Genomic DNA, 24,094 nt, shown 5'->3' on the forward strand with positions numbered 1-24,094 from the left:
GTGTATGAACTGTTTAATGACTGGTAAGGCAAACATGCAACTGCGATGTCTAGGATGTGTATGAACTGTGATGTGTAGGATGTGACTAGTTAATGCTTTAACTCAGGTGTGTTAGCTAAAGGATGTGCAGGATGTGATCTTGTTAATGTTTTGAAATGATATGGTTGAAACTGATAATTGTAGGATGTGTATGATGTGTTTAATTTATGCATGTTGTGCTTTGTCAATGTAGTGTACTTTGATTTCTAAGGATCTGTACATGTGTACAAACTATGCATGTTGTGCTTTGTGCATTTAAGGCATAGGGCTTTGGGTAATGGATTAATCATGGAAATTGTTGGTGTGTAATAAATCAAAATTTATGCGTACAATGGGTACGCAAACAACAATATATATTTTATCCAACAATTACATGGCACTATTTCCGTTGGAATACCGACGAAAATAAGTGCAACAATCTATCAGAACCTTCTCGCCTATCTATTGCAACTATCTGTTGTCCATTCTCTCTTTGTGTGAAAACCTTGTCGCCGTTCTCAACTTGCGACTGAAAACCCATCGCCTCTAACCCTACTTAGGTCGCCGTTCTGTGAGACCTGATAAACCCCATCGCCATTTCTCTCTTCACGTGAACTTCCGATCACCCTCTCCCACCATCTTACCTTCTGCTGTGGTCTCATCCTCTTTGGTTACTGCATTTAGGTAGGTAACACTCACTCTATCTCCACTCTCAATCATTTCAAGAGAAAAAAAGAGGAAATAAGGAAACAAATCTGGTTTTCTAGGACTAGAAAATAACCATTTGTGAATTTTTCCACTGTGACAGTAACTTGAATTTTTCAACTGTGACAGTAAGTTGCAATCCATGCACCAGTGAGACATTTTAATGAATCAATGTCACTCTCTATGTTATTGTACAGTTATTTAATGAACTTGAATTAATTTGTCAAGGTTACATTGAATGGCCACTGATAGGGGATGGATGTACAATGGCCGATCAAATACGGGAGGAACTCTTCAACCCGAATTCATGGCAGGTGTTGACGAATTCATATCTTCTGCTTTGACCTATCCTTCTGTTGTGAGTGTTGATGCAAGTGGAAATAAATCTATCCCGTGTCCGTGTGAAAGATGTGACAATCTATACAACAAGGATATAGAAACCGTTCAACTGCATCTTTATCAACATGGTTTTTGCAGTGTATATGATGTTTGGTACAAACACGGGGAGCCACATCCTAATTCAGCTAACAACCAACCTCAAAGTCCACCACCATCGAATAATGCCGCTGATCGAATGAGTGACATGGTGAGGGATGCCGCTGGTCAAGAATTCAATTGGAATGAGGAGGAACCGGCTGGAGCGGCTAAGCAATTCTTCAACATGATGGCAGCATCAAAAAAACCACTATGGAAGTTTAACGCAACGGGTGAAATGAAATGCGAAAAACACACCGTATTGTCGGTTGTGTCACGTACCATGGCTGTCAAGTCTAAACACCAGATGAGCCAAAAGGCATTTAATGATGTGTTGGAAGTCATGAAGGAAACGCTTCCGCCGGGTGAAGAAATGCCCGAAAATTGGTACCAAGCGAGGCGATTGGCTGATGGATTGGGCATGGAGGCTCAGAAAATAGATGTATGTCCCAACTTTTGCATGCTATATTACAGTGAGGATAACAAGAAGAAGACACGGTGTGATGTATGTCTCGAACCAAGGTATAAGCCTCCCGGTCCTAATAAAAAGGCTAAGCCCGTTGCACAAAAGCAAGTTCGCTATCTACCTATCACACCACAAATGCAAAGGATGTACATGACTGCATCATCTGCGAAGAATATGAGATGGCACAAGGAAGGTGTGCGTCATAGAGCACCGGTGATGGAGCACCCGGCGGATGCCGAGGCTTGGAAGCATTTTGCTGAAAAACATCCCACCTTCGCAGATGAGGTTAGAAATGTTTGGTTGGGGCTCACAACGGATGGATTCATGCCGTTCAACTCGAGTGCAGCTCCATATTCGTGTTGGCCGGTATTTGTTTTTCCGTATAACCTGCCACCTGGGATGATAATGAAAGAGGAGAGCATGTTCCTCGCGCTACTCATTCCGGGACCAAAGCATCCGGGCCGGGATATTGATATATGTCTCGAACCTTTAATTGACGAATTGAACCGTTTGTGGTTAACTGGAGCATATACATGGGATGGGTATAAAAAAGAGAATTTTCAAATGCATGCACAACTACTTTGGACGGTGAGTGATTACCCGGCTTATGAGATGCTATGTGGTTGGGGTACAAAAGGTAGGTTGGGGTGTTTTTATTGCATGGAGAAGACAAAAGCTTTTCAACTTCAGTATGGTGGAAAAGCAACTTGGTTCGATGGTACAAGGTGCATGTTACCTCGGGATCACCCATTCCGTCGAGATAAGAATAATTTCATAAAAGGTAGAGTCGAGAATGATCCGCCACCACCGAGATTGACGGGAGAGCAGCTGCTCGACATAGTGAGTTTGATCCCGCCTATTAAATGGGGTAAAGATGCACCATTATTTCAGATTGAGGGTTATGGTGTTACCCACCATTGGCAAAAGAAGAGTATCTTTTGGAGTTTACCCTATTGGAAAGACAATTTGTTGCAACACAATTTGGATATGATGCATTTGGAGAAGAATTTCACTGAAAACTTGTTATACACGCTTTTAAGCATAGGTGGCAGAACCAAGGATAATGAAAAAGCAAGGAAAGATTTGGCTATATATTGTGATCGTCCCACCCAGCACCTAATCCCGGTGGATGGCCACCCGGGAAAGATGCATAAACCAAAGGCCCCCTTCGCACTCTCTCCATCTGATAAGGTGATTGTTTTAAAATGGCTCAAGGATGTAGTAAGATTTCCAGATGGTTACGCATCCAATTGGTCAAGGTTGGTTAATCTACACACTAACACCTTTGTTGGACTTAAAAGTCATGATCTACACGTGTTCATGGAGCGCCTCCTCCCCGTCGCATTTCGAGACTTTGTCCCGGATGCTGTATGGGATGTTTTATGTGAGATTTCAGCCTTCTTTAGAGAGATTTGTGCGAAGGAAATTGATCCAAACCGTCTTGCGACATTAGAAGATGATTTCATTGTCACAATGTGTAAGGCGGAAAAAATTTTCCCACCGGGTTTCTTCAATTCCATGGAGCATCTTGCATTGCATGTAGCATACGAGGCTAGAATGGGTGGGCCAGTATTGGCCCGTTGGATGTTTGCATGTGAAAGGTTCGTGTGGTTTGTAATTTCTTCTTATTTTACATAAATGAACACAACTTACCTATAGCTTCTATTTCTAAACCATAATAGTTTATTAAGGCGCTAACACTAAACAATTGTTGCATTTACAGGCGTAACAAAGAACAGCGGATGAGAGTCACAAACAAGGCACGGGTTGAGGGCTCGATCGTAGAGGCTACAATTGCCAAAGAAATTGGTACATTTTCCAAAGACTACTTTGCAGTAAATTCTAACATTGGCTAAGGAGTTGAAACAAGTAGACATTTGGCGGGACAACTTTCGATATTCGATACTTCGACCCGTTGCATTGGCAAGAAAAGACGAAGGCCTCTCTCTGAAACAGATTTTGATGCGGCACACACTTATGTCATCCTCAATTGTCCGGAGATCTGTGAGAAGTACATGGGGTACAATCTTATAAATTTGTTTTTGATGATTTGAAAATTATATTCTAAAACATATCAAAATCTAATATATTGACATATTCTAATATTCAGAGAGTTTGATACATGCATGCTCAACACCGGAGTAGCCGCAAGCTCGGTAGATCTCCCAAAAATTCGTCAAGAGGGCTTTGCAACTTGGTTACGTAAAAAGGTAATAAATTCTCGTGAGGAAGGCGATTACTATATACGAATGGCGGGAATGAAGCCGAGCAAAGAAGCTTACTTCTACGAAGGTTGTGAAGTCAACGGGTATCGATTTCACACACAAAAGTATGGGCAAACCATGTCAACTAAAAGTAGCGGGGTTTGCATTAAAGGAGAGTGGGATGCAAACAATACACAAATTGATTACTATGGAATTCTCCAAGATGTCATTGAGCTACAATATGATGCCCACACGGTAATTCTCTTTAGGTGTCATTGGTTTGACATAATAAACGGTGTCAAGGTGGACCGCAAACATGGTATTGTTGAGGTTAAGCATACTTCTCGCCTTACAAATTATGAGCCGTTTGTGTTAGCGGCTCAAGCAACACAAGTATACTACCTACCTTATCCATCGCAAAAGGCCGAAAGACGCCAATGGTGGGTGGCAATGAAAACAAGCCCCAAGTCGAGGTTTCGTTCCGAAGGAGATGATACAAACATTGAATTTTATCAAGAGGAAAGACCGGATAATCCAATTGAACCAACAATTGGGGAAGACATTGATTGGGATGGTATGATCATTCGAGAAAACGAGTTGGAGCTAGTGATAGATACGACGAACCTTCCGCCGGTAACATCAAATGAACCGCCAAGTTTGGCGAGGTATGAAAACAACATAGAGGAGGATGAGAATGATGATGACATGGAGCAAAATGACGACATAGAGCACGATGATGGCATGGAGCAAGATGATGAAGTTGACCTAAACTCCGATGATCCCGATGAAGACTACTAATTGGTAAATCAACACACATATGTTTTATATTTTTCATTTCACATTACTTCACACTTTATTAATCCGGTGTGCTTCATTTTCGTTGAATGCCTTTTCTAACGTGGTTCTCTTATTTTTTGTTTGTAATAGGTACATGTTGTCATTTGTCAAAGGGAGATATCATGTAATGGTGTTGTCGTTTGTCAAAAAAAATTGTATCTAAATTTTATATGTTTGCACTAACAAAGACCTAATTAACATTTATGTTTTCAATCAAATGTTTTCGTCTATACAACTCAATTAAATAATGCTTGCTATTGTATTTTAATTTGGATAAACAATCAAAGGGGCATCTCAAATAAACAGAAACGTTTCTGTCTCCAGGAACTAAACTTTTCCAACGGTGCTCTCATGGAAAACAATATGATATTATTATCGTGTTATTTAGTAATCTTTTTATATAATTTAGTATTATTAATTGGAATTGTGGGTGTTTATTGTACTAGTTTTATTGTTGTGATTTATTATTTTCATCATTCAAAGGGGCATCTCAAATAAACAAAAATGTTTCTGTCTCCAGGAGCTAAACATTTTCAAGGGTAGTCCCTTGGAAATATTATGTCTAACTATAAAATAATATAAACTGAATCAATAAAACATTTTCAAGGGTGTGCTCCAGCATTTTCATGGGCCTCAGCATAAAATAATATAAACTGAATCAACAAAGTATTTTCAAGGGTATTGTGCTCCAGTATTTCCATGAGCCTCACTATAAAATAATATAAACAGACTTACCAAAACATTTTCAAGGGTAGTCCCTTGGAAATAATATGGGCTCTCAATAAAATATAGTATTCGTTCTGTTTAGCGGGTCATGGGTCATGCAAAAGTATTTCCAAGAGTGGATAGCAACCATTTTCAAGGGTTGGCATCAGGGATTTCCATGCGCTACTATTTTCAAGGGACTACCCTTGAAAATGGTTAGATGTGTCAGCAAACCCAATTTTATTTCCAAGGGCCCTTCTTACCCTTGAAAATACAGATGCTACCCTTGAAAAAAGCGGAAATTCTAGTAGTGTACGTCAATTCGAATTTGGCCGAGTTTGGCTGAGTTTGTCCGAGTTTGGCTGAGTCTACAATTTTTTCAATTATTTTTAAATACTTACTCAATAAAATGAGAATAATATCCAGTAGATAATGAATGAAACCCAAAACCACTAGCGAATTACTATACGTTTCAAATTCTGGTGGTTGATAAGTGCATTGCAAAAAAAAAACCACTGAAAGGAAAGAAACTGATGGAGCTTTTCGCCAATAGATAATTCATTGTATCTATTTATAATCATGAACCGGCTACATAAATCATGAACTGACTGCACAAACAATAAAATATTACATAATTGATAACAAAGTTGATATGTTTAAATACACGTAACTATATTTATTTAAGTGTGTTTTATTCATAATGTTTGTATTATATTATGTAATTAGTGGATATTTTGAGTGTAATATTTTGTCTTAACATAGTTTTTTTTAATTATATTTTTACCAATTTTTTTCCTATTTTTTGGCTAAAAACAAGCTTCTGCAAAAAAAAAATCCGAGTTACCGATCCGATTCTTCGGATGCCAGCCAATTTATTCGATTCTGATTCCACAGTCAAAAATCTGATTCCGATTCCGATTCCAATTCCAAATTTCAGAACCATGCATATGCATTTGCCACTAGACCAAAGACTAGTTCTCCTTAACTGGCAAACTTTTAGATACTATATCTAAAATTCATGTATAATATGTATATAATTTTGGAAATAATTCATTTTTATAAGGCATATATATATTGCATATGCCCGGGTCTCTTTCTTTGATCGAGTTATCAACTAGTCTACTACAAACAAAGAAATATGTCATGCATGCATGTCAACTAGGACTTTGATTCTTAAAACTCATGAGACAAGTCCTAGACATACAGCCTCCTAAGACATACAACCTCCTATTAAAGTTGGGTAAATTTCGTTGAAGGTCATTAAATTGTTTTTTTTTTTGTCATTATATTATTTTATATAAACATTATATTATTTTATATAAACATTATATTATTTTATGAGATTCAAGAATTAAAAATTGATTTGAAATTCAAAAGAAGGATGACTATGATATGCTTCAAAGTAAAATTTAAAAATTTAATGAATATTAATTTTGTACCTTCATTTCATTTTGTAAAAATTTCGAGTCTCTGATGATTCGACTGATTCTTACTGATTCTCCCAATTCCGCTTCTAATGAAAAATAATAATAATATTTTAATAATTAATAAAAAATTTTGTCCACTCCTGATGAAAATTTACTACGTCTATGCTGATATGTGTTAAGCTGATCTCAGTATTCACCCGCAACGGTGATTTTTTGGGCCTCAACCAGTGCATTTCTAGTTTTGGAGGCGTTGTTCTCTCTTACACTTTTTTTTGTTTTCGAAAGTTTTTGTGAATGATGATGTTGTTGTGTTGTTTAATTATTCAAAATTTCAATAATTTTGAATGATCGATGTTGTTGGCTGTAAACACTTCTTTTTCTCAATAAAATTCTATATTTGAAGCCACTTAATTAATCTAAAAAAGAATATTCAAATGTCGTCTACTTGTCTCATGAGTTTTAAGAATCAAAGTCCTAGTTGGCATCATTTTTTCTTCTTTTTTTAAAATAAGGCTGCTTAGGCCCTCATGAGTTTTAAGAATCAAAGTCCTAGTTGGCATCATTTTTTATTTTATTTTTTTAAAATAAGGCTGCTTAGGCCCCTAGTTGTCATCATGCATGACATATTTTTTTGTTTGTAGTAGACTAGCTAGTACGTAGTTGACTAGTTGATAACTCGATCAAAGAAAGAGACCCATGCCACAGTTGTATTGAGTTCAACATGTGGTAATTAATCTGTCATCATACGGTACGTTGTAGTCTTCAAAACTAAACCCTAAACCCTAAATCCTTAAAACTATGGAATGTGGATTCGCCGCGCGCGCATCACCCAAGCTTTCAATTGCATCTCACAAAATCACGGATTTCTAGTTTGTAGATATATATTAAAAAAATTGTATTTTGAAGAAATTAAAAAGTTCAAGCAACTATCAGTTTGTTTCTCTTTTTAAATTTAATCATTTTTCTCAGTTCCGCAATGAACGTCACTTTTCAAATGTTTGATTGCCTCATTAGTGATTTCATTTATAAATAATTACGCATCTCCAGTATTTTATTAACTCTGAGTACCATGAAAGGAGACTAGACAAGTAATAGACAAGTAAATGGAGAACAAGTGAGAATCAGCTTTTGAAATAGTAGAAATGCAATGTTCTCTGTGTAAGAAGTTGCAAGTTCAAAATCCGAAAAGAGTAATTCTTTATGGATATTAAATAGTTAAATGACTTGACGTCCAATCTTTACTCAAAAAAGTGGAGAACAAGCAAATCAACCAACGAATAAAATTATATTTGTTGAAACTTTTAAACTTTCGATAACGTATAAATTTTCTTAATTTCTTCATTGTGCTTGTTGCCTTGTCCCTATTTGTAAAGATAGATAGTAATTTGATGATCTTTTTGTAAACAAATAATAAAATTAACTATTATGTTAGTATTATTCATTATTCGTCCGCTAATGTTTTCTTACCCAATAATCTAAATGGACAAGGATGGGGTAAGCCAATTTATAATGGTCAAGAGTAGAGTATGGATAAGGCCAAATTAAACTTGCATGTTATGTCATTACAAATTATATATCTCGTTTACAAAAATGTTTCACCAACATAACTATATTTTTAATCTAGAAGTATCTACAAAAAATCGCTAAAGATATATAATTTTAAAACAAACCGATACAAAAATACAAATACATTTAATTAATTATCTATATCAGTATCCACACAAACATAATATCTAAAAAATAAAAAATAAATATGGATAGGTATAATTATATGTATTCATATTTGTATCTATATCTGCAAACTATCTAGATCCGAGTATCGAAATTTACAAAAATTTGAATACGGATCCGGACACGGAGCCGGTTTGCACCCGTACTCAGAAGGGCCTATCTTGCTAAACGGAACAGAGGAGTTAATTAATTTTGTAACGCAATTCTTGCTAGGTTTGAAGTACTGGATCCAACTGTACATGTACGTATGTGATCCTCAAATCCTCTGTGGAAGTTACTCTATAAATAGGGTTACTTTGGCAAGATTAAAGGTACTAATCCAAAATGGCACAAGACGAGCAGAAGAGTGTCCGAGGTAAGGCTACGGTTCTTGCAATTGGCACAGCTGTTCCACCAAACATTATCTATCAGTCAGATTATCCTGACTACTACTTTCGCGTTACCAAGAGCGAGCACCTTACCGAACTCAAGCAAAAGCTTACAAGAATATGTACGTAATTAATCACTAGCCTTTTTTATAATTCCTTATTTGCTTCAAATCAATCTTCCATGCAACGTACGTAACGTAAGTACGTACTGAGGCATCAATGTACATATATGTATATATATTTAGTATAAATTATATATAAATATATGCTTAAGAAACATTTGTTTGTTGATCTCATGCATGCAGGTACCGGGACGAAGATTCGAAAGCGTCACTTTTATTTAACAAATGAGATGCTCAACGATCATCCCAACCTAATAACTCATAAGGAACCATCGTTAGACCTCCGGAACGTTTTACTTCCTCCTGCAGTGACGATGCTAGCCAAGGATGCAGCCGAAGAAGCCTTGCGTGAGTGGGGCCAACCAAGGTCTAGGATTACCCACTTCATTTTCCATACTTCCAGTAGCAGTGTTAAATTGCCTGGTCTGGACTATGAACTAGTCAAACTTTTAGGACTTGAACCAACGGTGAACCGCAACATGATTTACTTCACTGGCTGCTATGCCAGTGCTACTTTGCTTCGCCTAGCGAAAGACCTAGCTGAGAACAACCCCGGTGCTCGTGTCCTTGCTGTCTGCTCAGAGACCACTCTCAGATTCTTTCGCGGCCCATCTGAAACATGCATGGATACCCTTGTTGCCCAGTCTTTGTTCGGCGATGGCGCTGGGGCTGTCATTGTTGGTTCCGACCCGGACATGTCTATTGAGCGACCTCTCTATGAGATTCTCTCAACAGGTCAATCCTTCATCCCCGGGACAGATGATGCTCTTGGTGGGATATTGAGCGAAGCTGGCGTATTCATGTATGTGGCACCTAGTGTGCCCATGCATATCACCAATAACATTAAAAAGTGTGTCTCCAAAGCGTTTCAACCTCTGGGGATCTCAGACTGGAACTCTCTGTTTTGGATTGTGCACCCGGGTGGACGTAAGATTCTTGACGGAATAGAGACTGAGCTGCAGCTCGAGAAGGAGAAGCTGCTTCCAACCAGACATGTGTTAGCGGAATTCGGTAACATGGCGAGTGGTAGTGTCATTTTTGTCATGGCTGAGATGAGGAACAGGTCAAGGAAAGAAGGAAAGGCCACCACCGGCGACGGAGCAGAATTTGGGGTGCTCTTAGGGTTTGGTCCAGGTATTACAATAGAGGCAGCTGTTCTCCGTGCTCTTCCAATCCCAATTTGATCGATGCTCTGCCTAGCTGCTTTAAATTTTAAGTATTAATAAGTTGCATGATGCAAGTTAATTATGTAATGTAATGTTATGAATTTGATGTATTGCTATGTTATGTTTTTGTTATAATTATGTATGTATGTTGGTCTTTATGGAATATTATATTATTATTTTATGTTAACGCGCGTGTTCTATAATCTAATATGCATGAAATTCTGCTTGAGATATTTGTAATAATATTCAGCAGTTTCCTATTGTGCACCGATCCAAATAGTAACAATTTCATCTATATATGTATTGATATACATTATTGCTTATTTTATTTAATAATAAAGTACTGCAGTTTGCATAATTAATATCATCCCTAGTTATAAATAAATCCTAATATTTTTCAGCTCACACATGATGCATGCATATAAAGAAATTGGCCACAACATGCAAAAAGGTAATACGCCGCCGGGTAGAGCCATGGAGAGAGACTGGAGAGCGATGGATGATGGACAACCGTAACATGCTGCCTGAGACCGCTCCGGTCAATAAGCCCTACACTCCTACAACACTAACCTTTCTATACCCAAATCGTTCAACACCCAACCCCATCAACATTGCGGGCCTACCACAGATCTCAACCCAAGCATAACAATCCTTGTCATCGAGAGGCTTTCGTTTTTCCTTGCCAATGGAATGGCCCGTAGTATCGAATATTGAAAGTTGTCCCGTCGAATGGTTACCTGTTCCAACTCCTTCTTGGCTAATGTTAGATTTCTCTTCAAAGTAATATGCGGAAAATGTACCAATTTCTTTGGCAATTGTACCCTCCACGATTAAATCCTCAACACGTGCCTTGTTGGTGATTTTCATCCTTTGTTCTTTGTTACGCCTGTAATTGCAACAATGGTTTAGTGTTAGTTGTAATCTTAGTGTGTCTTTAATTAACATTTTAAAAAAATTCAAAAGACAACTCACATTTCACATGGAAACATTCATCGAGACCCTACTGGTATGCTACATGCAACACAAGGTGCTCCATTGAACAAAGAAATCGGGCAAAAAAAAATTTTCCATCTTGCACATTATGACGACAATATCATCTTCTAATTTTGCCACCCTCACTAGATCAAGTTTCTTGGCACAGATCTCTCTAAAGAAGACTGAAATCTCACATAAAACATCCCATATAAGATCCGGGACAAAGTCTCAAAATGCAACGGGGAGGAGGCACAGTGATGATTGTTTGGTTTTTTACGTGTGATCAATTTAATCGGTCCAAAGGAAGGTTAATTGTTCGACATGTTACTTAACTATCAGTGCTTGATTACTACGCAAAGATGCCATAAAAAATAATATTTTAGACCAAAGACAACTTATTAATGGAAACCGGTATTTTGAGGTAATGGGGTTTGTTAGTTTGTAATAATCTAGAAGTCAATAATACAATAATTTATCATATAAAAATTTATTCATGAATTGAATGTTTAATTATATATCATTTTGTTGCCTTGAGTATTATTGCATTTATGAATCATTCTAAGTTCATGACTGGAATTGTGAAACTTCATAATACATATGATATATACTCTTAAAAGTCTCTAACCGAGGTAATTAGCAGCAACACTAATTAACCGCTACAAGGTTAGTATGTCGATTAAAAGATGGTCAAGTTTTACAGACCACTGACAAGAGATGTGATTTTAATCACATAGATACGTGTTATAGGAACATGATATTTGACAGACCCCGAATGAAACATTGAATGGAATTGTGTTTGTGTCATTAATGTTTTCATTTCAATGTTAAGTTCTACAGTATGAGGTATTCATCGTTCCTACTAAGAAATGTGTATGTGTAATTGTTACCTAACACTGTATGTAAAAAGCAGTTATAACGGTAGCTCTTCGGTATATATAGCTTATGTTGAGGAAGTGATGGTCTACCAAAAGTACTATTATTCCTCGTATCTCTATACGAGTTATAGTATCACTGGGCCTCTTGGTAGAGTAAGATTATCTGCTAGCGGTATAATTACAAGGGTAATTATATTTGATAATCTGCTCAAGATCAAGAAAAGATTAAGTTTGCAAGGATGACACGCACCTACCTTGAAACTGATCTGATAGCTATGAGACAACGAATTAACACAAGTAAAATAGTTTACTGTATCGTGATATTGTACAGTACATCATCATCTGTGTAATTGGATGGTCATAATGCATATGTCAGATGCCTCCTATGATTATAGAAGTTAAAACAATTTTAATTATATTTACCAACATAACACAGATCCTATTGGGTAACACCATATAGGAGCTATTTTGAGAATCTTATTGATTAATTATAAATTGATTATGATTAATAATAAGATGGTTATAATTAATTATATATTATATAATTAAATTATATATGTCATATAAGATGACAAACAGAAATAACGGTTAATTTATAACCTTACACGGTACGTTGTATAAAAGTTACCGAAACAACAACCGAGAGAAATATAATTGTACATGACAATTATATATATTTGATTTGGATTTTAATTATTAATTATGGATTTGAATTATGGGTTTAAAGCCTATTAACAATTAAAGCCTTAATTAATAATCAAAGCCCAAACCGAAAAACCCAAATGAATTAGATTGATTTTTGGGCCAAAGTGCAAAAATCAAAATCTGCTTCTTCCTCTCCAAAACCACCATACCCATGGCATTCTTGTAAATAGGCCGAACTTTGGGGGTAGTTTGGTCATTGGTCGAACCTCCCCAAATGCCTCTAAATAGAGGGGTAAGGTGAAAGAGAAAATTACTAATTCACGTGTTATCGAATCTGACTGATCAGTTCGTTAATCTATTTTTTTCTCTTTCTCGGTTTACAGTTGTTGTTTAGAGATCACGGGATTGGTGAACAGTGTTCTTGCGAAGCACGCGGTGCATATGACTCACATGCTTGTGATAATTATTAAGATCTAGCGGATCGTGACTAATATTATTTCGTCTTTTCTCGATGAGTAGTGTTTTTGCATAATCTTGCTGTTTACGGTATTTTTGGCAAAAGAAATAAGCCGCTTTTTGGTTAGTCCTAGTGGAGAACCGATAGAGGTATCAGACGTCTAATACTCCGAGACGAATCATTGCTGATAGTTGCTCTTCTCGCTCGGCTGCATTCCAATTGGAATTTGGAGACAAGGTATACATATGTTATATTAATCAATTTAATTTGTAAGTACATTAAAGTTTTAGAAATCAATTAAGGAGATGAACTGTAAAAGGTTTAAATTGGGTTTTGATGCCAAAAAAATACTGAAGGTGGACCGCCTTGGAAAGTTTCCTGACATACCTCATTTAATCCTTGGCTTAAGTTAGAAGTAAATTTTTTGTTTTACAGTCTTTTTGTAATTTAAGTCTCAACGGTATTTGGTAGCCCCAAAACCCAACATGGTTTACCTTTATTTGAACTTATTATTATATATGGATATTCAATGAGTATGTAGTGTTTGTTTATTTTTCTTATTTTAGTTAATATCAAATTCTAGCATTAAATTTAAGGAAATGACAATAGAACTTATTGTTAGTTCTCATAATTATGGATCTTGACATTGCATTATGGATTGATTCTCCAATAATTACGGTTATGAGTACCTCTAATTTAAGAGGGAGAAAGAAAAGTAGGAGAAGTCAAATCACGTGTCATATGATCATAAGAAAGTAATATTCTAGAAGCATTTAGGGGAAAGTTCTCACGTTCCTTTATTAATTATATAATGCAAAACGAAAGATAAATGTACACTATATTACAAGAGGAGGGTTCAAATGTCTACATTTTTTGTGCCTCCATCATGCCTCAATTTTTTAAAACTTTAATAACTCAAGATTTAAAACTTAAAAGTCAAAATAAAACCGTTAGATGTGATCTATGTTATTTTCTCTATGTGCTCATAAAAAATTATCACATTTCAATTTGGTTTTTATGTGAATCAACAAGTTCAAAAATCAACGTCTATAAATCATCCAAATTAGTGCATTGTTTACAAGCTCTTGATGACAATCAAAATAAAATTGAAATGTCATAATTTTTTAAATGTGCATAGATAAAATGATGTAGATCATATCCAACGGTTTTATTTTAATTTTTAAGTTTTAAATTTTGAATTATTAAAGTTTTAAAAAATGGAGGCACAAAAAATGGAGGCATTTGAACCCTCCTCATATGACAATCATATATATAAACTTTGCTAGCTTAATAAGTATAAAAATTAAATAGAAGCCTTACAACTATGAAATAGCATAAAAAAAAAAAAAAAAAAACTGCAAGGAGATTGATACATGCTTTTAGCGCAATATTTATTAGCAAAAAAAAAAAAAAAAGCAAAAAAGTTGCACGTTGGGCAGTAGAAAAGGTTCACATAGCTACCCAATACTTTTTAGCGCAGTACATGCTTTTTGAGTGATTGATAAGTCTAACCGATCTCTTAACATATTTTGCCAACTAAAGTTTGAACTTAAACATCGATCTACGGGTAGACTTCGATGATAGACATGAAGCCAACCGTATGCACAATATTGTAAGAAGAAAATCCAGCTCTGTTGAATAACGATTTCCAGTCTTGCTCATCTCGTTCTACTCCTGTGGTAGATGTCAGCATGACCATATCAAACAACAACAGTGGTTCCTCAGATACATTGGCAGAGGTGTATCCGACGACAGCTTCCATAATAATGACCTTGCCTCCTGTTTCCGTAGAACTAATTGCTTCTTTACATAACTTCAGTATCTTTATGCAGTCCTCATCATCCCAACAATGAAGGATCCACTGCAATTAAAATTAAGAACATAAGAGGTTAATGTAATCCACTAACATATTATATGTCTATGCGTGTGTGGAATATTTTTTTTTTATAATTACCTTGAGAAGCACCGCATCTGCTGGAGGAATGAAGTTAAACATGTCTCCTGAAACAAACTTCACAATATCATCATTTTGAAAGCCTTGTACCACATGTGGTAGATCCAAGACTGTGCATTTCACATGTGGATAATGCATAGCAATGGATTTTGCTAGTGTGCCTGGGCCACCCCCTACATCTACTAAAGATTCTATCCCCATGAATATATTACCACCACTCTTAATAATAACATCAGTGAAAATGCTACAGGAGCTTATCATAGCATTGTTAAACATCTCGTTCAACTTTGAGTTCTGACCTGTCATTGCCCAGAAGCTGCAATTGTGTGCCATTTCAAATGGCGTTTGTTTGTCTTTGTCCTCCTGTTTAAACCAATCACCCATACATAAATAAGCTTTCAGCATAATATCTTTGAGAACATCAAGCTGGAAAAGGATGAACGGAAGCAAATTTAACGGTCCTTCCTTGTTGGTCAGGAGGAGTGATGTAGGGGTTAGGTCATACATGATCTCTGACCCTTCACTAGGACAAGTTTGCTCGTGAATTAAGCCGAAATGGCTCAATATGCGCATCAGGCGGTACAAATGGGATTTTTTTGAATGGGGGAGGGAAAGGGCGGAATGAAGCTGACTTAGGGTCATAGGTTGGCCATGGTTGCTGATTTCATCAAGTATACCGAGGTCTAGAGCACATTTGAGAGATATGGGTTTGATGAAACCAAATATCATCTTCCATAACTCTGCTATAGCTTGGGATTGATCACTCTCCATGCTCTCAGGATAAGAGTTTTATGTTTTTCTCAAACGAAATATCATCTTCACCTTTATAATCTGAAGTTGAGGGATGGACCATGGATAGCGGCAGACAAGTACTGACCCATGGACCATATCGTGACAATATATAAATAAATATTGTTTGGTGCTCCTATATATTTATTTTGGTTACTATTGTAAGGATATAATTAATAAGAATAATTCAAAAACTGAATTATGTATACATGCCCATATTGATGGTGATCAGCCAGTGCAAAAATTTGAATTTTTTTATCTTTTTATTTTTTTTCAAGGTGAAAGGCATATGCTGCAACAATCGATATATATAAAATTGGAATACTTAATAACACTACGAGGATCTGTCTTTAATTTGTGGGTTTGAAAATACTATATCCGTGATTATATCGTCGGAAAAGACAACCTCGAAGTAACGAAGTAATTGATGTAATAATAACTATTTTCGTGGGTCGTCGAAGTATTGATGTATTTGCATGTGCAGGACTAATCTTTTCTCTCTTTTTTTTGTTTTTTTGGTATCAGGGATATTTTTTTTGTATGCCTGCGTGCCCAGTAATTAATATACAAAAAAAACAATTCTCGTATAAACCAAAAACAAATTGAGATCCATTTTATTTCGAGGTGATAATTCATTTTGAAATTATCCAGCAATTTAATTTAAATGTTTTCATGAGAAACGAAAAATTATGACAAATTCTCCAAATTATAGTAGTCTCTTTGTCAGCGTGGGATTAATTGTTTTTATATTTTTCATTTACAATTGTTTTTCTCAGTGATGTTGATTATTTAAAGACATTTTTTAACCTCCCTTTTCTCCTTACAACATAAGATATTCACAAATTGCAAAACTAAACAACACGAATTAATTTTTCTTTTGATCTAAAAAATTATGGTACTAACAACTCGAAACACTAACACTCTTACACAATGTGACTGCGCATATGATTATATCGGTACTTCTAAATTTTGCCTGAGGTTTGCTTTTGATCTTTTAGTCGATTACATCTTTGAAAGAATTGAGATCAATATTCCTAACTAACTTGTTAGAAAAATCACAAAATTATCCCCTCCTCCCATCCAAAAATAGAGAAATTTACACACACACACACACACACACATCATTACTTTATGATTTAGATACAAAAATTAAAAGGACATTTACTCTTGAAATTAATTAGAGGGATTAGATTGTACAACTACTTATTTTCATTTGTGCAACTAAGGGGAGCGGTGCAACGTACTAATCTTTCATCTTAAAAAATAAGGGGAACGGTCCCCGTTGTCTGACCAACGGACGGTAGGGAGGGCATATGTAAGCAAAATTGTCATGTAGTGTTATAATTAGTTGAGTACATTTAATTTGATCATTTTATTAGTTTGGTGGGGTGTTCTTTGTATTATCGTATGCTATCTACTACTGCAAGTGTACAAGGCAAAATATCATTCACTCTCATACACTCTCCAATGCTAAATTTTAAGCATGGGGTAGAGGTAAGAAATTAATCTAGTTTAAAATTACATTGTATATATCTAGAACTATAGCATTAATTTAGGACCTTTGTTTTTCATTTTCTTCTTACAGTTTTACTTAGCCTTGACTATTTAAGGCTTAACCTTGAGTAATGGAAGGATTAGTTAAGGTTTTTATCTGGCATGCATGTAGAACTGCACCTTGCATTTTAGAAGCATATAATTTAATTGTGTCACTGAAAGTGTTTTAGAATAACCATTTCTTATGGATAAACTCCTAGAAAAACTATGCAATAATTTCTTGTATGAATGAATACTTGAAATTGTGTGTAATCATGATACTTGTGACACAAAATAAATTTATTTGCAAAATTTTGATTTCTCAGAAAAATAGAAATTAACTACAAAAAATTCAGAAATTAAGAAAATACAAAAAAAAAAATTCAGAAAACACAAAAAACAGAATAAAAGAGAAAATATAAAAAATGAGTACGGGTGTCTACGCAAGACTGGTTTTTGTGAACGTTTTAGTTGTGAATGACGATGTTGTTGTTGTTTAATTATTCAAAATTTCAATAATTTTGAATGATCGATGTTGCTGGCTGTAAATACATCTTTTTCTCAATAACACTTTATATTTGAAGCCACATAATTAATCTAAAAAAGAATATTCAACTATCGTCTACTTGTCTCATGAGTTTTAAGAATCAAAGTACTAGTTGGCATGCATGACATATTTCTTTGTTTGTAGTAGACTAGTAGTTGACTAGTTGATAACTCGATCAAAGAAAGAGACCCAGCCATGCCACAGTTATATTGAGTTCAACATGTGGTAATATTCTATGATATGACATATTTCCTTGTTTGTAGTAGACTAGTAGTTGACTAGTTGATAACTCGATCAAAGAAAGAGACCCGGCCATGCCACAGTTATATTGAGTTCAACATGTCGTAATATTCTATGATATGACATATTTCTTTGTTTGTAGTAGACTAGTAGTAGACTAGTAGTTGACTAGTTGATAACTCGATCAAAGAAAGAGACCCGGCCATGCCACAGTTATTGAGTTCAACATGTGGTAATATTCTATGATATGACATATTTCTTTGTTTGTAGTAGACTAGTAGTAGACTAGTAGTTGACTAGTTGATAACTCGCGATCAAAGGAAGAGACCCGGCCATGCCACAGTTATATTGAGTTCAACATGTGGTAATATTCTATGATATGACATATTTCTTTGTTTGTAGTAGACTAGTAGTAGACTAGTAGTTGACTAGTTGATAACTCGATCAAAGAAAGAGACCCGGCCATGCCACAGTTATATTGAGTTCAACATGTCGTAATATTCTATGATATGACATATTTCTTTGTTTGTAGTAGACTAGTAGTAGACTAGTAGTTGACTAGTTGATAACTCGCGATCAAAGGAAGAGACCCGGCCATGCCACAGTTATATTGAGTTCAACATGTGGTAATATTCTATGATATGACATATTTCTTTGTTTGTAGTAGACTAGTAGTAGACTAGTAGTTGACTAGTTGATAACTCGATCAAAGAAAGAGACCCGGCCATGCCACAGTTATATTGAGTTCAACATGTCGTAATATTCTATGATATGACATATTTCTTTGTTTGTAGTAGACTAGTAGTTGACTAGTTGATAACTCGATCAAAGAAAGAGACCCGGCCATGCCACAGTTATATTGAGTTCAACATGTGGTAATATTCTATGATATGACATATTTCTTTGTTTGTAGTAGACTAGTAGTTGACTAGTTGATAACTCGATCAAAGAAAGAGACCCGGCCATGCCACAGTTATATTGAGTTCAACATGTGGTAATATTCTATGATATGACATATTTCTTTGTTTGTAGTAGACTAGTAGTTGACTAGTTGATAACTCGATCAAAGAAAGAGACCCGGCCATGCCACAGTTATATTGAGTTCAACATGTGGTAATATTCTATGATATGACATATTTCTTTGTTTGTAGTAGACTAGTAGTAGACTAGTAGTTGACTAGTTGATAACTCGCGATCAAAGAAAGAGACCCGGCCATGCCACAGTTATATTGAGTTCAACATGTGGTAATATTCTATGATATGACATATTTCTTTGTTTGTAGTAGACTAGTAGTAGACTAGTAGTTGACTAGTTGATAACTCGATCAAAGAAAGAGACCCGGCCATGCCACAGTTATATTGAGTTCAACATGTGGTAATATTCTATGATATGACATATTTCTTTGTTTGTAGTAGACTAGTAGTTGATAACTCGATCAAAGAAACAGACCCATGCCACAGTTGATTAGGAGGGCCGGCTGCCATTGATTCAAATGTCGACTACTTGTCTCATGAGTTTTAAGAATCAAAGTCCTAGTTGGCATGCATGACATATTAATGGACGTCTCGATCATGACTAGATGGACGGTCCAAATTTGTTTTGATCCATTCCAGAATTTGCCTTTATTATTAATGTGTACTTTGTAGTGAGAAAAATTATAAATTGACATATTAATAAATTGAGTAATTAAGTTCAAATGGAGAAATAACTAATTTTCAAATTTGAATGGGAAAATATCTAATTAAAGAAGTTATGATGGGTATATATCTAAATTTCTTATTAAAATTTGATTGGAGATCAAATTTTACATTTTTTTACTATATATTAAGTATTTTACAAAACTACTATTTTTCAGTGACCCAAAATTGTCTGAAAACAATAGTTTTGTAAAATACTTAATAAATAGTAAAAAAAATAAAAAAAATGTAAAATTTGATCTCCATGCATATTTTAATAAGAGTATCATGGTGAACGGTTTGAATCAACTATTTGAACTTTGAAAATTGCAAAACCAAATTGTTATAAGATGTTGTAACTTTCGAATATTGTAAGTGGAATATCCCTGTACTATTAATTACTGGGTGTAGTTTTTGAAACAGGATTTGAATATAGGCATAATATTGTGGTCAACTGCACGAGGTGCTGGAACGTAGATGGCGAGAGATCTATCAAGTGTCAGAAAATAGCACCAACCATCAAACATGAGTAAGCAAGCACATAATTGTTATTAACCTTGACTACTGCTCATTAATCAAACGACATAGCATTATAGTTTGTTAATTTGTAGTTGGAAGGAAACATAAAAGTTCACATGGTTTAGAGTTCCATTAATTCTTGAGGAAAGAGCATAAAAACAAAGCTCTCCAGATAATCATGTATTTCATGTATTTGGAGTGATTGATAGGTAATTACTAAATGGAAATGTTTATGATGCAAAATGGGTACTAAAAAGTTGGCGTGTGGCTGAAGCATTATTGGTGCATACTAATAGAGGTTTATTGTAAAATTCAAGGAGTTTTAGAATATTTCTTGCATTAGTAAGTCATTGAGTTGCAAAAATAATATAGTTTAGCTATACAACTTTTCATTAAAAAAAAATTATTAAATGAAATTACTCTTTCTTTTCTAAAAGATACAGGTGGAGTAACAAGATTTGTGAGTATCACGCTCAAATTGGACAAGAGGTTACAAGGAGTGAAGCCGCAATGATTCAATGGTGCGGGCAAAATGTTTTCACTAGTAAAATTGTAACAGTATGTATTGCTTATAAATTCTCAAAAACCAAGATTTTTTTTTGTTGTTTAGGTCCAACTTCCTTTGCTCCAATAATTGAAACAACTATGTTGATAGTTGAAAGCAGTGGTAGCCAATGGGTGGTGGGTATATTTTGAGACGATGTGTTCTACAAGTTCTTGCAATTTAGTATTGTATTTTGTAATGTCTTTTGGCATTTTGATACAATGTAGAATAATTATACTGTGTCTAATTATACTATGACTGATTAATGTTAATTACATTCTTTTTGCTCTATATTTCATTTTTTTTGTAATTTGGCTGAATATGAATTATTGGAGAATGTAAATGGGTCGGTACCGGGTCGGTACCGGGTTGGTACATGGAGGATTGTAGAATGAGGGCATGTTGGTATGATGTTATTTAGGCTTGTTATTACCATGGGTTTATCCATGGAATAATGAAAATCATCTTCCCATGCAAATATTATCCCTTGGAAATACTAAAGTGGGGCCCACATTTGCTAACCATGGAATTTTTTTTTTTTGATAAAAGGCTTTTGAGCCCGTTTTATTTAAGAAACTTGGAATAACCATGGAAATATTCTGGTGGGTCCCATGTATGCTGCCCTTGGAAATAAACAGGTCGGCCCCACGTTCGCTTACCTTGGAAATAGTCGGGTGGGGACCACGTACACTTCCTTGGAAATACTTACGTGGGTTTTTATCATGTCTGTCGCATACTGAAATTCTAGGTACCTTGACTTGAATGGAATGCAATAGCGTGCTTAGCATGATATCTCTAGCGAGCTTTGACCAAATTAGGTTGACTCGGTTCTCATGTAGCACCGGCCTAAGAAACTGTTTGTAACTTTATATGCAGTTCTACCTTCTTAATTGGCAAACGTTTTTTTTTAGTAAAGTTGGAGGTCAAGCTATCCAACTATTTAATACCCTTGTTATTACAATAAATGATTTTTTTCATCTGGATTTCGAACCCATGACCTCTTACATAGAGACCATATGCCCATGGTTTGGAAACTCGGCCGATTCTGAGTCAACTTGCTATTGGCCATGTCCAGTCCGAGTTTCACCCGAGTCTCGCGGCCATATGATTTTTTCAGCAAACCTCGGTTGAACAGTGTTTGCCTCAGCCAAGTCATCCGATTTTCAGGCCGAGTACCACTACTAGAATTGACTCTTTTTTCATGCTCCCGAAAATGGCTTTTTCCAATGGATTACCCTTGAAAAAAGCCCAAAAATCGCCATTTTCAAGCGCTACCCTTGAAAATACTACCGTTGATAATACCCTCCTTGCAAATAGTCAGTATTTCCAAGGGGACCGTTGGAAATACTCTTTTCTAGCTTTTTTCAAGAGACTACCCTTGAAAAAAGGGCCGTTGGAAATACTTTCAAATTTGGCCACTGTCTACATTATTTTCAAGGGGAGCATCGTGGAGCCCACCAGATTATTTTCAAAGGGAGGGAACATGGGTCCCACTTGAACATTTCCAAGGGTGACACCCCTGGGACCCACTTGAGTATTTTCAAGGGTAGTTTACGGGGGACCCACTAGAGTATTTTCAAGGGTAGTTTACGGCGGACCCACCCCAGCATATCCATGACCAGCGAAAGTGGGCCCCACCTGGTCAGAAATTGGCGCTATTATTTGAATGGGCCGTGCATTTTTTCCATAGATATACCCCTGGAATTACTAGCCTCCTATTTTTGGTACCATAATGCTTTCATTGGACAATCCTCCCGGTACCAACCCAGTATTCCTTTACAATCCCCAATTCCCATTCAAACTGAGAACACATCTTACAAATCGATAGAAAACACATTGAGAAAAGAGATTGCAAAGCATTTAATAAGCATAATCATTAACATAGCATAATCAACACATTGTATCAAAATAAGGTGGAAAACCCTTTACAACACAGTATTGTGTGCTTGAACATTGCTAATATAAACAAAATATACACACTATGCTATGAGTTAACAAAAATTCACATAATACGCTACCCAAAATATACCTACTATACCATGAGTTAACAAAAATTCACATAATAAGTTACGCAAGACCCATTCACCTTGCTGATATGCTACCTTGTAAATTCACAAAAATCTAAACTTTCTGGCACACTACAAGGCATGGTTCAGTTTGTAGGTAAATTGGCCCACCATTCGTCATCCCTTGCAATTTCTCCATTTCCAAGTGGAGCTTGATTCAATAGTGCTTGAAACGAGTCTCTCTGATTTGGTTGCATTGGAAAAGGAAGACCCTATGTATTACCAATTACCACATATATAGAGACAGCATGTTATATTTATGAGGAATTTTGCATGTACACCCTCAAAATAATTAATTTTGCAATTTAAGCATTGGGATCATTAATTGTACCTGAAAAGTAGGCAAACTCCTAGTTACACCTTGCTCAGTTCCAGAAATGTTCGGTTGAGCCTAAGTTTAACAATGCACAATGTAAAATGTTATTGTACCTTTATTACCAATGCTTTGCTAGAAAACCATAACAGTGTCAGAATACGCTATATGATAATTGCAGAAATACCAAATGAGTTCATAGGTTAATGGTGGTACCTGAGTAGTAGGCAAATTCCCAATGACACCTTGCTCAGTTCCAGAACTGTTAACTTGAGCCTAAGTTTCACAATTCGAAAGGTTTAATGTTAGTATACATCCACAACAGTAGCAAATAAGCCATATACAACTTACATAATCACTAATACATATTACTTGTAAATACTACATTCACAACAGGAGCTAAACTTTCTTTTAGAATAGTTGCCTATTTTGTAACACTAATACATATTACTTGCAAATTCTTCGTCAACACAGTAATATTTTCAATTTAAACAAATTGAAATTTGCTATGAGACCCCACTCAGCCATTTGAATTGGTATGTTCTAGAAAGCAAGCACTTCGAACTATAAATGATTAATGTGTATTTGATTTTATGTTGAAGTATAATTATGGAACTATAAGTTGTGTATCTGATTCGAATCTTATATATACTTAGAGGTTTATGTAGTGTATTATGAAATATTCAATTTTAGCCCTAATTTATGACCCATAATGCACTAAAGGAATGTAGTTCACA

General features: G+C 35.5%; 2 protein-coding genes, 1 long non-coding RNA gene and 1 pseudogene across 3 annotated transcripts; 2 read left to right on the top strand and 2 right to left on the bottom strand.

The window, feature by feature from the left end:
• Positions 1-961: 961 nt before the first annotated feature.
• Positions 962-3,519, top strand: LOC144556689 (uncharacterized). The gene is made up of 2 exons (XM_078305079.1): positions 962-3,264; positions 3,387-3,519. The coding sequence occupies exons 1-2, from the start codon at positions 962-964 to the stop codon at positions 3,517-3,519; spliced, it is 2,436 nt and encodes an 811-aa protein (XP_078161205.1).
• A 5,372-nt stretch (positions 3,520-8,891) lies between these two features.
• Positions 8,892-10,404, top strand: LOC144557020 (stilbene synthase 4 pseudogene; annotated as a pseudogene).
• A 4,187-nt stretch (positions 10,405-14,591) lies between these two features.
• Positions 14,592-15,961, bottom strand: LOC144556818 (trans-resveratrol di-O-methyltransferase-like). Its single transcript, XM_078305272.1, has 2 exons — positions 15,130-15,961; positions 14,592-15,036 (listed from the first exon to the last, which is right to left on the bottom strand). The coding sequence occupies exons 1-2, from the start codon at positions 15,898-15,900 to the stop codon at positions 14,737-14,739; spliced, it is 1,071 nt and encodes a 356-aa protein (XP_078161398.1). The 5' UTR covers positions 15,901-15,961; the 3' UTR covers positions 14,592-14,736.
• A 7,184-nt stretch (positions 15,962-23,145) lies between these two features.
• LOC144556544 (uncharacterized) lies at positions 23,146-23,677 on the bottom strand. The gene is made up of 3 exons (XR_013512475.1): positions 23,574-23,677; positions 23,376-23,435; positions 23,146-23,256 (listed from the first exon to the last, which is right to left on the bottom strand). It is a non-coding gene; the product is annotated as an uncharacterized LOC144556544 (long non-coding RNA).
• Positions 23,678-24,094: the final 417 nt, after the last annotated feature.

Source organism: Carex rostrata, chromosome 7 (genome assembly GCF_964058835.1).
Source record: "Carex rostrata chromosome 7, lpCarRost1.2, whole genome shotgun sequence".
Lineage (NCBI taxonomy): Eukaryota > Viridiplantae > Streptophyta > Magnoliopsida > Poales > Cyperaceae > Carex > Carex rostrata.